At 38.5% G+C, this 15515-nt stretch overlaps 1 protein-coding gene across 5 annotated transcripts in view; it reads left to right on the forward strand.

Moving 5' to 3' along the window:
* Positions 1-15324, forward strand: part of myom1b (myomesin 1b) — a 32667-nt gene extending 17343 nt beyond the window's left edge. For 3 of the 5 annotated variants that reach the window (XM_042510571.1, XM_042510572.1, XM_042510575.1), the window contains 23 exons: positions 389-406; positions 2120-2316; positions 2416-2542; positions 3170-3354; positions 3445-3559; positions 3636-3792; positions 4229-4335; positions 4443-4487; positions 4582-4718; positions 4827-4971; positions 5483-5542; positions 5996-6063; positions 6163-6276; positions 7850-7937; positions 8027-8065; positions 8179-8284; positions 8638-8801; positions 9038-9074; positions 9253-9275; positions 9458-9513; positions 9911-10126; positions 12822-12963; positions 13049-15324. In XM_042510571.1, coding sequence (XP_042366505.1) covers positions 389-406; positions 2120-2316; positions 2416-2542; positions 3170-3354; positions 3445-3559; positions 3636-3792; positions 4229-4335; positions 4443-4487; positions 4582-4718; positions 4827-4971; positions 5483-5542; positions 5996-6063; positions 6163-6276; positions 7850-7937; positions 8027-8065; positions 8179-8284; positions 8638-8801; positions 9038-9074; positions 9253-9275; positions 9458-9513; positions 9911-10126; positions 12822-12963; positions 13049-13254 — 2552 coding nt within the window. In that variant the 3' untranslated portion in view covers positions 13255-15324. The remainder of the gene's footprint in view (positions 1-388; positions 407-2119; positions 2317-2415; positions 2543-3169; positions 3355-3444; positions 3560-3635; positions 3793-4228; positions 4336-4442; positions 4488-4581; positions 4719-4826; positions 4972-5482; positions 5543-5995; positions 6064-6162; positions 6277-7849; positions 7938-8026; positions 8066-8178; positions 8285-8637; positions 8802-9037; positions 9075-9252; positions 9276-9457; positions 9514-9910; positions 10127-12821; positions 12964-13048) is intronic. The other 2 variants (XM_042510573.1, XM_042510574.1) reach the window with 1 other exon arrangement.
* The last annotated feature ends 191 nt before the right edge of the window (positions 15325-15515 follow it).

The raw sequence follows: 15515 nt of genomic DNA on the forward strand, positions 1-15515 counted from the left end.
TCACACTCCTTTAGATTAAAGAAATCATTCAGTATAAACACATTACTTCATCTTTGGCGTGGAAATTTAGGAGATGATGAAATACGCTGGCATTATTACTAAGGTACAGTGTTTTTTCATAGAGGGTTGTTGCAAAGCCTGCACACTCACAGTCATTGGATGCATGCTTTCATAGTCACTCACCTCTTCACACAGATGTCACTCGTTGGTCATCTTGTCTTCATTTTTCACTCCCTGTCAGATGAAGACATTTTATTCTGTTAGTTAGGCTGATGTACTGTTTCTGTTTCTTCTTTTTGCTCTCTGGATGTTGTGTGACTTATGAATGATCTTTTGCCTATTTCTTTTTTTAAAAGCCTCTTCTGCTTTTCTCTGCTAACTCCTGTAGGGGGCGGCATCCCTCATGGTGTGTTACCGGAGATGGGGCCGGGGGGTAACGCGGGCCAACTAACCGAGCACAGGCCACGCTGGACGGGCACGCATGAAACTGTCCAGTCCTCCCCTGACACTTTGCAAAAGCGCAATAAAGCTCAGGCTGACACTAAAGCCAGGCAGGGGGCCGGGTCTGCTAGCTCGCACCTCACACAGCCCGATTCGGAGGAGAGTAAACGCAAAGGGGGCAAGAGAGGCAGCGTGTCCTGGGCCCCTGACCTGGCAAAAGAGCTGGTCTCAGAGACTGTGTCAGACTTAGTTTCTGATTCACTAACGGAAATAGCCCAAACTGCACAATTAGTCACTTCTGAGGTTCAGGATCGGACTGTAGATACAGTCAGTGAGCCTTCAGCCCAACAGGCACGTAAGTCCTCTGTAGATGCTTCTGCTAAACGGGAGACGGCGAAGCCCAGGAGAGGGTCGGCAGGTGAGCACCGGTCAGAGATGGAAATCTTTTTGTCAATTCCAAAATAAACAAAAAAACCCCAATGTTTGCCTATACCAATGACAAGTGTCATCTAGTTGCACTATAGGCAGACATCTGTACAGCCAATACCTACAACACTTTGCAACTCACACCAAAACAATCTAGATCGATATAAGAAGAAATATGTGAAATTTATATTTGGGGGTTAACTGTCCCTTTAAGTAATCAATAAACAGTTGCTGAAGTGTTCTACTGGTATTCTTCTCTTTAAGGTAAGTCACTGTAAAACACCACCAAACTTTAACTCAACACAATCACGCTTGTCAACTGTTTTTCTGCCCACAACTTTTCCACAACCTTCTCGACATCAGTCCCCTGGCACTTCAGGACCTGCACACTGAGTACCCAGAGCACTTTAACACACACACACACACACACACACACACACACACACACACACACACACACACACAAACACAAACACACACACACACACACACACACACCAGTATGTCATGGCAGAAGCCTGCTTATCACACCCTGTACTCGAAAAGCAGGTCATCCAACCAACACAAGAGCAGCACGCTTGTGACCTGAGACTTTTTTGGTAGCTCACTGTGTACTTATTCAGATGTCCACCTCTTGGACACTTTGACCAACTTCTCACCCCTAAAAAGGGAGGGGTATCAAGTTGTGTATGACAGGCCAATTCATTATCACCATGTTATGTAATTCTGCTTTTGGAGAGACCTTTAGCTGCTTAGTTACTGCATCCAAGTCCCAGAAATCACTGTGTCCTTTGTTGTGTAAATTTTTACCACAAACTTTATGTAACCACTTTCTAATTAATAGTATCAAGAAATAGTTTGACTATCATAATATAAAACCCTGGTATAAATATTAAAGGTGCAATTGTGTTGTAGGTTGGACGACATTCTGTTTCAACAGGTGCTTTCCTACTATTATTTTTAAACTTTTACACAATCCAGTGTGACTTCAGCAATGTTTTGGCCTTGGAATAAAGCAATCTGTTAGTTTTCAGTGATGGGACACTGAAGCTCAAAAGGTAAAATAAACTCATGACATGCATTTTTACAAGAATTTTAAGAACGAGGATTATAAATCAATTCGAGCAGCTGGCCGGAGGTGTAAAATCAAGTTTGTGAATTAAACGTATCACGTCATTGTGGGGCTTCAGTTTCCCATTACATCACCCTCTTCCCCCACTGAGGCATTCATTTGTGTTTTCTGTCATCTCAGCCTCCCCTGCTCCACCCTATGGCATCACTGTCTTGGAGTGTGTGCGTGACTCCATGGTGCTGGCCTGGAAACAGCCGAACTTCATCGGTGGCGCTGACATCACCGGCTACTTCGTGGATTACCGTGAGGTCATCGATGGCGTGCCAGGAAAGTGGCATGAGGGCAACATCAGGGCTATCAGTGAGAGGGCCTACAGGGTGAGTTTGTCCTCCACCCAAATACAAGGTTCAGATGATAGAGATCTTGACGCACAATTGCACGAGTAAGGTTTTGTCTTCCCGTCTCATTCTCTCCAGGTATCTGACCTGAAGGAGAACAGGAAATACCAGTTCCAGGTGCGAGCAGCCAACATGGCAGGTGTTGGCATCCCATCTCTGCCTAGTGACACCTTCCTGTGTGAGGAGTGGACCATCGCTGTGCCAGGTACGTTCAACACGTTCTCATTCTCAGTCCTCACATATTGCCACTTTGCAGTGGACTTCTGTGTCATATTATTATTCTCGTGAATGCAATATCTCAAGCAGGGCTTCGGGAAATATCTTCAAATTTGGCAAAAACGTCCACTTGGACTCGACAATGAACTGATAAAAATTTGATGGCCAAAGGTCACTGTGACCTTAAGTCAAGAATTCATACACTAACTAAACTAACTAAAACTTTACACAATTGTCTAAAGGGATAAACTGATGAAATGATGACGTTTTATATCCAAAAGGTCAAAGGTGAATTTCACTGTGACATTAACATGTTCTTTTGGCCATTACTCAACACCATAACTCAGGAACATAAGGGGAGACATTTGATCAGATACTGCATGTTGATATTGGCTAAACTTGGGTATGTGAAGCATCCGTGTTTTAGAATTTGCAGCATCTTTGCAGCAGCATCCATATTTGAAGCACTGTCATCCGTCATGGCTACACGAATCTGGACAGACATGGATGTTAACTATAACTGCAACTTGACTTGGTTTACGGTCACATACAACCACGAGGAGCCAATTCTTGTGTAAGCCTGGGTGTGTTTCTTACCTTTTGTCTTGGACCACAGGGCCTCCTCATGACCTGCAGATAAGAGAGGTGCGAAGCAACTCTCTGGTATTGCTGTGGAAACCACCTGTGTACCAGGGCCGTGATCCGGTCAACGGGTTCTATGTTGACATCAAGGAAGCGGACGCACCAGTGGAGGCGTGGAAAGGGGTCAACCTTAAGGCCACAGAGAAGACGTACTTCAAGGTCGCCATCGTCCAGCTGAGCACTTCCTCCTCATTTACACGTGTGGCCGCACCTGGAGAGTAATCAGATTATTATTATTTCATTTTGCAGATTAAGAATCTGAGGGAAGGAGAGACGTATGTGTTCCGTGTGCGTGCCCAGAATCAAGCCGGTGTTGGACAGACCTCAGATGTGACAGAGCCGGTCCAAGCTATCACTAAACCAGGTAGGAAACACATCTGATTTTGACGGGCTCCTGGTGATGATGATAATGTCAAACTATAACACTGCTTTCTCTTTAGGCACAAAGGAGATCGTTGTGGAGGTTGATGATGACGGTATCGTCTCTCTGAACTTTGAATGTGGTGAAATGATCCCTGACTCCAAATTTGTGTGGTCCAAGAATTACGAGGAAATCACAGACTCATCCCGGCTGAACATAGAGACCAAGGGAAACAAGTGAGATGACTTTTTAAAGGAATACTTCACTGAAAAAACAAGCATTTGTAGTTGACCCACCCCACGTTACGTTAAATTTGAGAAGCATGTAATGCATGTAATGAGCCTCAATAAACATGCTGTCTCTGAATATCCAAAACTGACACTGAGGGGTACCTAGAGCCTCATAGTTTGACGTGTAGGGCCACTGACCATGCATCGTTGGGAGTTGGGAATAAGAATGTTTCTAAGATGAACAAAGAATCCAAAAACTGAGAAAATCTTATTGAAGTAAAGTAAGAGGGGTCTGCAAAGCTATATCAAAATATCTGTTTACAGACTCTCACACAACTTGTGCAATATAATCCAAGTTTTAATTATCCAGTCCTATGTTCAGTGCGTTCCACCATCACTCACTTTTCTGAGGTATTACTCCAATTCTGTGTTTCCCCTGCAGATCCAAAGCTGCTTTTAAAAATCTTGGTGAGGAGGACATTGGCATTTACTCATGTCTTGTCACCCACACTGATGGTGCTTCATCCAGCTACACCATCTCTGAGGCAGGTGGGTTACAAAGTCACGCATTTGTAAAAGTAAATGTAATGAAAAGATTTAAGAAAGATTTAAGTTTTGTCCTCAACTGATGCATCTATTTCTCTTATCTTTGTCAGAGTTGAAGAGGCTGCTGGAGGTCAGTCATGACCACAAATTCCCCAGTGAGTGTGCCAGCGTGCAATTATTGCTTTTTTTTTTATATGGCATGGTCTGGACTGTTTCTTTGAGCTGTTTCTCGTTCTTTATTCACTCCAGTTATTCCCCTGAAGTCAGAGTTGGCTGTGGAGCTGCTGGAGAAGGGTAAAGTTCGCTTTTGGCTTCAGGCGGAAAAGATTTCAGCTAACGGCAAAGTGGATTACATCTTCAATGACAACACTCTCTCTCATGGGGATGTCAGTAAACAGTTTGTTCTCATATTATATCTGGGAATTTTATTTTTTGCATGATTTTTATTTTTTTTTTATGTTGATGAGGAAAGTTTTGTTGTCTTTGTTTTTTAGAAATACAAGATGAACTTCGACAAGAACACCGGTGTGATTGAGATGATCATGGACTGCCTGACTCCGGCGGATGAGGGTACCTTTACCTTCCAGATGCAGGATGGGAAGGCGACTAATCAGTCCAGCCTGGTGCTGATAGGAGACGGTATGTTCAGTCAGACAATATAAACCTGAATATTATTCTAATTAGAAATGGTATTAAGCTCAACCTCAGGGAAAGTTAAGTTTAGATACAATTTTAGAGGCCAAAATCATAGAGAAATCAGTAGACACTTAATCTTTTGAAACAGAAGTATAATTATTTAGGTTTAGTTGTTGGCAGCTTCAGTGCAAACATAACGTATCATATCAACTGTACGACTTAATGGAAATAAATGTAAATGCATCACTAATATAACAGCGTAGATAGATAGATGAGCAGATGGATAATAGATAGAATGAAACCCCCAAAATACACAAAAACTTTGGCTGCTTATACAGCAATTTGGCAAGTTTGAGGCTCTCACTGAGCAGCAACACTGATCCCAAATTACATTGTACAGTTATGTTATTATACAGTTTAACAGCAACCAATCAAGTACCAAATGGTGAAATTTTGTGGGTTAATCCAAGTGTTGTTTACATACATAAAAACGTAAAATCTTTTTATTTTGCAGTGTTCAAGGAGCTGCAGAAGGAATCAGAGTTCCAGATGAAAGAGTGGGTCAGAAAACAAGGTATGTGATACTCACTATTGACAAGGAGCGTGCCCTAAATACTAAATAGTATTTATTACTGAATGCATGCTCATGTATCATTCATGTACTTAGAGCTGCAACTAACGATTAGCGATTAATCTGCTGGTAATTGTCTGGATTAAAATGTTTCACTGTGTGTCTATAATAATCAGAAAACAATTTTAAAAATGCCCAACACAACTCAGAGCCTGAGGTGATGTCTTTAAAATGTTTTGACTGTTACAAAGACATACAAAAAAAAGAACCAGAAAATGTTGTTATTTTAGCTTAAACATTGACTAAAATTAACCAATTTTCAGAACAGCTGCAGATTTATTTCCTGTTGATCAGCTAATCATATAATCAAGTAAACGTTTTAACTCTACTGGAATCACTGTTGATCTATGTTTGCATTACATGACATGATTTCGATTTTTGCCATGTTTGTCCCAGGTCCTCACTTTATCGAGTATTTGGATTATGAGGTGACACCCGAGTGCTGTGTGATACTGAAATGCAAGGTGAGACAGAACTTAAAAGGTTTTATCATGCTTAACTTTTTTTTAGAATAAAGTATGTGTCTTCATTTTAAACATGTTTCTTCTTGTGTTGCATTTCAGGTTGGCAACACGAAAAAGGAGACGTCTGCGATTTGGTACAAAGACGGACACGAGATCAAAGCAGACGAGCATCTCGGCTTCACCGAGGGAGTGCTGAAACTGGAAATTGCTCAGGTACAAATATGAGAAAAGGAAACTTGTGTGTGTGAAGTGAATTTATGTATATATACATGTATATTTCTGTACTGTATAATTGTCCTGAATTCATTTGCATATATGAATGTTAACGATGGAATCCTTGCACAGCTCTGCTCATGTCTATTCTCCAAAAATATTTGGATCCTTCACATTTTATGGGCATCTTTTACCACAATGTTTGTCCTCAAGAATCAGGTCTTTAAGTAAGTTGGAGTAAATTCTAAAAAACGATCAAAAGGGAGTTCTTAAAATATATATTCCGTTACTAATTACACTAAGAAAATTGGGGCCGCTGTGAGTATAAAGCTGGGGGTAATATTCAGAGAGAAAAATTGTAAATATACGAGAAAAGGCTTGGATATTCTCTTGGATTAAACTGTTAAATTTACAAAAAAAACTATGATATTTCTAAGGAGAAAAAAACAGAATATTCCTTGGGATTACAAAATTACAAATGAGTCGTAAATGTATGACTTCATAGTATCAGAATATATTCAAGTTTTTGTCTTATAAATTTATAGAAATCTGAGATTTTTTTTCATAAATTTACAACTTAAATATCAGAGGAAATTTGGGGGTTTTTTTCCCTTAAAAAATTGTAAATTTATTCTCAGAGACTATATGACTTTTTCTATTAATTATTTAACAACATTTGACTTTATTCTATCATAAATGTATAACTAAAATTTAAAATGTATGACTGTATAGTCTCAGAGAATATTTGAAATTTTCTCATAAATTTCTTACTTTAATCTTAGAGAATATTGAAGTTTTTTCTCGAAAATTTACAACTTTAATCTCAGAGAATACCACTTGTTTTAATCTTGGATATACAGAGTTTTTTCTTGGAATATTTCCCACCAGCCCCTGCTCCATGTTAATACTTTTTTAATAGACTTAATACTCCATCATAGAAACTCCTAAATAAATGTTTAAAAAAATAACTAGTATCACATGTCTTTCATTCAACACATCATATTTTAAATTCTAACCACCCCATTGAATTAATTCACACTAAATATTTGGATGCCAATTTCACTTTCTTTTTCTAACTGTCTTCCTCTTCTCTGTTTTAATCTTTCTCAAATTTCTTTTAACCCTCTTTTCCATCTCACTACTCACTTCCATCCCACTGTTTCGTCTCTAAACGTCTGTCCGAGTGTCATCAGTAACATGACATCCTTGCAGGTAGTCTAACATATAAACATGATGTCACATGTGTCCCATTTCAGCGCGACTCCCCTGCAGACAAAGCAGCTGCCGATGACGTATTCTGGACGAAACTAAAAGTTGGGAACAGTTATCTGTTGTCTTCAAGGGCCGACGGCCACTTCTGGTTTTGCCGTTCTGCCTGAGAATGCTTTTTTTATCTATGCTTGTTTGTTTGTTCGTTTGTTTGTCGGCTTTTTTGCTTTTGTGTCATATATGTGTGTTCTGCAGCACCCATAGCAGAAGACAAAAGCTTGCCTTTTCAGATAAATACAAATTATATTCCTTGTTGGTTTGTTGTTTTGCGACTGAGTTTGACATGCCTGCTCTCTTCTGTCAGATCTCCAAGAAGGACTCTGGTGTGTATGAGGTCGTTCTGAAGGATGACAGAGGAAAAGACACTTCCACGTTGAATTTGAGAGATCAAGGTAACCTTTAAGTGTCGCACACTGAGTTAGCGGATCATGACTGCGGGAAATATATATCACTTAGGATGATCAAATCTTTTCTCTTCAAGGTTTCAAAGACTTGATGAATGAAGTTTTCAATTTTATTGGTAAGAAAGTAAAATTTATTCTTTTATATATTAAAAAGTTTTGGTGACTGATTTGAATTTTGGATTTGCATTTTGACCTAAAATAAATATTTGAATCATATTTTTAATTTCAGCCAATTCCTCAACTCCACTGAAGATCACAAGCACAGATCAGGGCATCCGACTCTACACCTTCGTGAGCTACTACAACGATTTACTCCAAGTGACATGGCACTACAAGTACGTTCTGTGTCTACACTGCTATTTGTGCAAGGATGTGAACATTTGTTATTAAGGTTCATTAGTTATGGCGAATCTCAGTAATGCGAGTAAGCTGTCTCCCTCTTGGAAATCTCTGCATCTTTAATTTAATTTAATTTTTTTTTAAATTGCAATATATTTATTTTATTATTGGCTGCATTATATTATGTCAATGTAAGGCTAAAACTGTTAGCTCTTTTTTTAATTATTATTTTTTTATTTTTTGACAGATTTTATGGTACGATCATGAAATATTTCAGTCATTTGTCATCAGTAGTTTTCCCTTGCTTGTATGTTTCTGTGTTTAAATATCTGTATTGCCTCTCTGACAGGGATTCGGCCATTGCTTTCTCTGACCGCATAAAGAGCGGTGTGGTGGGAGAGCAGCTGTGGCTGCAGATCACAGAGCCCACGGAGAAAGACATGGGCAAATACGCCATTGAGTTCAACGATGGAAAAGGAGGCCTGAGGAGGACTGTTGAGCTGTCTGGTCAAGGTGAGACCACCTGCATATCTGAAACACAATGATCATGTACTTATACTATAGTTTAATGTTCCTTGTTTTATTTTTCCTTTTGCAGGGACAGTGTTAAATGTTTGGTTTTTTTAACATTTGATGACCTCGTATAGATCTCTTGTACTTATTTTTATGTTTCAGATGTCTTGTTTTGCATTATGTGAATCCTACAGAAACATTCATATTCCTACAACCTTTTTTTTTTTGTTTTGCAGCATTCGACGATGCTTTTGCAGAATTCCAGAGACTTAAGTAAGTTATTTACCCCTCAAATATATTATTAACAAGATTCACAGCATTTTGTACATAAAACACATTATGTAATTGCAAACCTACAGGGATTTGAGGATATACATAAAAAAGCATGCATGCAGATTAAGCCTTAATTTTCTCCTCTAATTTGTCATCCCCTTTTTTTCCACCTTATCAGAGCTGCTGCTATTGCAGAGAGAAGTAAGTGTGTTGTGTTTAAAGTCAACTTGTGTTTCCACCTAATACTTACAGAGTCCTGTTAAATCCGTTTTTAGATTCCACTGATTAGCAATTAAAGATCCTGGTGGTTTACTAAAGATTGTCATATGCAGTACATAAAACATATTTACTGTAATTATTGAAGGTATTATTGTTCCTTTCAGGTCGTGCTCGAGTGGCAGGAGGCCTGCCTGATGTGGTCACTATACAGGAGGGCAAGGTAAACTGTTTGAACGGACATTATGTGACCAGTGTGGAAGCCCATTTCTGCAAATGTGATGGAAATGAATTAAAAAACAAAACAAAACAAAAACAATCCTGTAAGTCATTATAATGGGAAACTTTATCAAAATAATGACTTAATGAGTTCATAATGCGATTGTTTAACATTATTTTAAAATAATAAGTCATTTGAGAACATTTCTCATTTACTTACAGGATCTTTTTTCTTCTTCACACTGGTTGAAATGGGCTTCCTTCCATAGGCCAGCGCACAGTTATAGAGAGACATGTCTGAACATAATTGCAATTACTGTATAATGTTCTCTGTGTGTGTGTGTGTGTGTGTGTGTGTGTGTGTGTGTGTGTGTGTGTGTTGTATGTTATTCTCTCATCAGGCTCTCAATCTCACCTGCAACATCTCGGGCGACCCCGTACCAGAGGTCACCTGGCTGAAGAACGACAGGGAGATCACGTCTGACGACCACTGCATCCTCAAGTTTGCGTCGGGCAAGTTTGCCAGCTTCACCATCACCGGTGTGAACACGTCGGACTCTGGCAAGTACAGCATCCTGGTGAAGAACAAGTACGGCACCGAGAGCGGGGACTTCACCGTAAGTGTCTTCATCCCTGAGGAGGCGGGCGGCAAGAAAAAATAAAAGCGGTCCAAATCTTGTCGTAAATATGTATAAATGAAAAACAGTGGAAACAGTTGAAGGAAAGAAACAGGATTGAAGATGTGTTGGGTGTTTTTGTGTAGAATATAAAATTAACTCTAGAGGTGCTGAATCTGAAATGTCAACAACAGTTCAGAGAGAAATCCAGAGTGTGGTAAGGAGTTGTGACTTAAAATTATTAAAAAAAAAAAAAAAACACATGTATTTATTTGGTCCAGTAGTAACAAATCTAACATCATGTCCATTCAAAATTGTTACTGGTGCAATTTTTGTTTGTGTAAAGTTGTAGCATGGAGAGAGACACACATCTTTGCTTGACAAGAAAAATGAAACATTACTTGACAAAAGAAGTCAACAATAATAGTTTAAGACATGTTGTGTTGGTAGGATGCAACGAGTCATAGAAAAGAAATCATTAAGTTAGTGTGAAATGTCAATTTAAAAACACGTTTTATCCCATTTGCTACAAGTTATTCATGAAGCAAATTTATTTTTAGTTCATATTTAGAAAGCATATTGCAGGGGCATACATTAGATACTGACAGTCATGATTAATAGTTATACATTATCCTCCATGTTTTGCTAAGTCATTGTTGGTGGATTCAAGTGCTGATGGGAATCTAGAATATCAGAGTTTTTTAGATTTCAAGCTTTCTGCTCTCAATAATATCAGTTGTTGTTTGTGAGATAAACTGCCAGTCAGACTGATTTCACTCACCGACCACCTCTGACTTCTCCAATGCTGATTCACCACGCTGAATCTGCCAAAAAAAAAAACAAACACAAAATTGTCGCTCCCCGACAGCCTGACAATGATCGTCGACTTGGTGTGTCAGGGCCCTGAGACCTGTGCGGAAATACTACACTGTGGATGTGCTGGGCGAGTTTTTTTAAAACATGACTTGGACCCAAAATCTAGTTTTGACACTCATTAGCCTCGGAGGACAGAAACAGAAGTAAACAGAATTTGTTGCAAATGGGCTAAAACATGCATTATGTCATTTCATCAGAGTTTACATTGAGTGCCGTCTCATTATTATCATCATTTAAATGTTGTGATCACTTCCATTGTCTCCGTCTGCTGTGAACACTGAACGTTTGCCCACTGTCATTATTGTTGTTAATGTGATTCACCGTTGTCATAGCTCCCCTTCACAGCCTGTCATTAATGATTACGATGCCTCCTTTATTGTGATGATAACGACACCACTGCAATGAAGACTGTTAGATCACTGTTCATTAATGGTGGTGACTGCATCACTTCCTATTCCCCTGTTTCCTGATGAGACTAATAAAAACGAGCATGTACTTCTCCAATTCCTCCTCCTCCTCTTCCTCTTTGAGTTGTCTCGCTGTGGTTTGAACCCTCCACCCTTCACTCTCTCCTTACAGTTGAGTCCTCCCTTTTTTCACTCCCAGTCACTATAGCCTCGGACCCGAAGACCAACCACCAGCATGGAGCCAACCCCTCTCTCCTGTAACCACCGTGGGCTTGATTGATGATGCTCCGGAGAAAAAAGCAAAATCTTTTAGATTAGCCAGAGCGAACAAAATCAAGCTCACACATCACTGAGAGAAAACTAACGCCGTTTCCCCTTTTTGTTTGGTCACATTCCAATTGTACGATCATACAGTAGAAATATGTCCTAGATTTTTCTTTAACATACATGTCATAAATAGTTTTTTTTGCTCATCACTTTAACCACGACTGCTGGAGGTCACCGTCCACAGTCGAGAAATAATTCAGCATCTAAACCCCCTGTAAGTGAGCCTCAGAGTTGCTGGTAGACAGATTTCTTTATCTTTGGACAGAGCCAGGCGAGCTGTTTACAGTCTCTTTTCTGTTCACAGTTTGTTTTTTTCTAAGCTGAGCTTTGCATGCCGTCCCCTGACAGTAGCTTCCAGTGAACAAACATCAAAGTGGTATCGATCTTCTCATCTAACGCTCCACGAAAAAGCGAAAATGTTCCAACTATTCCTAGAACAGACCTGAACTACTGCATCTCTGACAGCTCCTGGTGGCTGTCTCTGTGGTTTAGTTATACATTATTTAAAACAGAATACGTTTTAACATTGACAAAGGTCCTTTTTCATAAAGCAAGCTTAAATCAATCACTCAGTTACATATTGTGCTGCCTTCAAATGTTAACTGATTTCACAAGAACATTTCGCTGTATTTTTAAAGCAGTAATTTTGTCACTAAAAAGCATCAAGACATAATTATTTTTACTGTATTTTGGAGAAAAAAACCTCCAAAATACTGCTAGAATCATAGTATAGATTTCTGCTGAATTACTTATAGTTTTTTCTTACCATTATTTTACAATGTCAATACCATAAATTACTTCATCAGTACCATTAAATTCAACAGACTGTTAGGTTTACAGTGTAATATTAGCTCCAAAAAGCATTAAGATTTATAGTGTTTTACTGTATTTTGAAAAAAAAGTAGAATAGCTGGAGTGAATATAGGTTTGAAGATATTGGTTTCATTATGAAACTCATCAGTGATATTTCTGACCTCACTAAACGTTCAGGTAAGTAGTGGACATCATTCTTTGGCTGGTTAAATCTGGTGAGAGCAGAGCTTTTTACATTTAGTGTAGTCTGACTCCAGTTTCTCTGCTCTCAGTTGGAGATCATAGAGGGAACACCTGACCTGGGCGTGACTTCATACTGGACTGATACGGATGGAAACGTGGTATTCAGCCCAAACACACCACAGGAAAAGATGAAAACCCCCATCACCGAGACGAAAACACAGAAGCGAAAGAGTGAGAGAGATTAAATGAAATGTGTGATGTCTGAAAGGTTACAGAAAGAGCACAGTTTGTCACATTTACGATTGTTCACTTGCAGAATCTGTAAGTAAGACCCCTCCAACAGAAAAGGTTGAAGATGAGAAGAAGGTAGCACCCAAAGCTTCAGATTTACAAAAAACAGAAGATGCAAAAGAAGTTTCTCACCAGCCTTTGACTGCTGACCAATCAGAAGTGTCTGAGCGGCCTGCAGACACAGAGGAAGAGCCTGAACCAGGAGCTGAAACAGACAGAAACACTGCGTGAAACTAAAGAAGAAACTTATTGATCATACTCACATATACAAACATTAGCTACAAGTTTGACGTGTGCTTAGAGCCTTATATGACTTATGTGTTTCCACTTATTGTAACTTAGATGCTGCATTTACTCTTATTAAATATTAATGATAGTAATATTCCACATTTGTGTCGCAGAATATCTACAACAGAGTGTTAGGGTTACATTGAGGAAAAAAAAAAAAAATTATATTTGTAACTTCAAGGAAAAAAATCATTATTTTCTGAGAATAAACTTGTAATATTACAAGATAGTCATAATTTTACGAGAAAAAAAAAGTCACAAATTTACAACAAAAAAGACGTAAATATATGAGAATAAAGTGGCAATATTACGAGAATAAAAGCCCTAATTTTCAAGCAAAAAAAAGTTGTGATTTAACAGAATAAAATCATATTTTTATAAGAAAAAGGGGATATTATATTACGGAAAAAACATATTGCCAGAAAACTTTAAAACAGGCAAGAGCACAGGCAGCCTCCATGGTAAACACTGTCACAGGTGCCAGTCAACAGGTAATCTGCAATATATTTATTCCATAATATAATATCCCCTTTCTCGTAAAAATACAACTTTATTCTCATAACATTACAACTTTTTTTCTTGTAAAATTACAACTTTTTTCTTATGATATTAAGACTTTATTCTTGAAATTATGACTTTATTCTCGATATCCAACTTTTTTCCCTTAAGATGGCCCTAATCTTCTGTCGTAAATATCTCATCTGCTAACAATTAAAAAAACCAAAACAAAACATAACACACACACACACACACAGAGAGAGAGAGTTTTGAGAATTTGCCTGCATTTGATTTGGATATTTTTGTTGTCTCTTTCAGACTATTTGCTAAAATAAACGATCTGTTGGCATATTTATTGGTTTAAATATTCACACTTGTGAGTTTATAGTGCCACATGATTTCGGGACACAGAGTGAAACAGACTTAAGAGGCTTTTGGAGGTGAGGCACTCAGTAGTTGGAGGGGAGAACAAAGCAAACATGAGAAATTCTTGGGGTGAAACAGGGCAGAATTAATTTAAATCAACAAGTGCAAAAGTTGGAACGACCCAGTGGAGACAATAGTGCAGTGAGGGGAACCACAGCTCATTACATTAAATATTTTTATACTTGTTCAATGTTTTTGTGTTTGTTTTTCAAATGCATCTTAATCTTTTATACTGGCTCTAAAGAGCAGATGACTGCAGCTTACTGACACATTTCAGGGTCAAAGCTGGCAAAAGCATAGACAAAAACATACAGATTAATAAGATATACATTTATAGTATAATAGATTATTAAAGACTTTATAAATAGATGTTTATGCCATATACGTGTAAATCGTGTTGCAGACTCGTATGTAACAATCTAGGGAATCCCTGTGTAAACATCCAGTCATAGTCTGACGCAGCAGGTGTTTAATTGGGAACTGAAACTCTCTACTTCCCCTCCAGAGTGGATGGTACACTTCATTTGTTCCTCCTTACTTTCAGTGGGTGGCACACTGCCTTCCTCGGCTGAGGATTCAGGTCCAGTCTGGCCTCTGCTACTTTCATGTTATTATTTAGGGGTATGAATGCACATATTTTAAATATCCCCCCAAAATAGCCCCAAATCTTCTTCTATGCAAATTGTACATATCTGCAGGAACAGACAATGCAAAAATGTATTCTGGTGATTGGGTTGCTCACTGTGAATAATAAAGTACTTTTTTTTCGCTGCACTTAATTTCAGAAAAGGAAAATAATTGTGCTGCCTCTACTGGAAGGTTTGGAGTCCTCCCCAGGAAAATTTGACCATCAAACACTTAATTTCCTGCATTCTCATGAATTCTTTTGCATTAATTTATGGTTTGAATTGTCTATAATATTGTCAGAAAAAAAAAGTCCTTTGCTACTTTCATGTTCTTATGGGTGGAGAAAAATGCACATGTGGATGATACATTTTCCAGTATTGGATCTGGATAGTGGATATTGTGTCACAGCTTTACAGCTATGCAGCAAGCTAAACATGCTTTTAATAAAGGTTGAAGAGAGCATCCGGCCTTTGTTGGTTTTTACTGGAAGCAATTGTGAAAACACCATGATACTATAAACAAGTGCGATCAAAGATAATGTAAGATTGAAACAGAAACAAGGAAACTGATTTTACATACGGCCTCACAAGTACAGAGAGAGGCAACAACATAAACAGCAATAATGATTTTTAAACATTTTTAGGCCTGTTTAT

The sequence above is a fragment of the Plectropomus leopardus genome, chromosome 21 (assembly GCF_008729295.1).
Source record: "Plectropomus leopardus isolate mb chromosome 21, YSFRI_Pleo_2.0, whole genome shotgun sequence".
NCBI lineage: Eukaryota > Metazoa > Chordata > Actinopteri > Perciformes > Serranidae > Plectropomus > Plectropomus leopardus.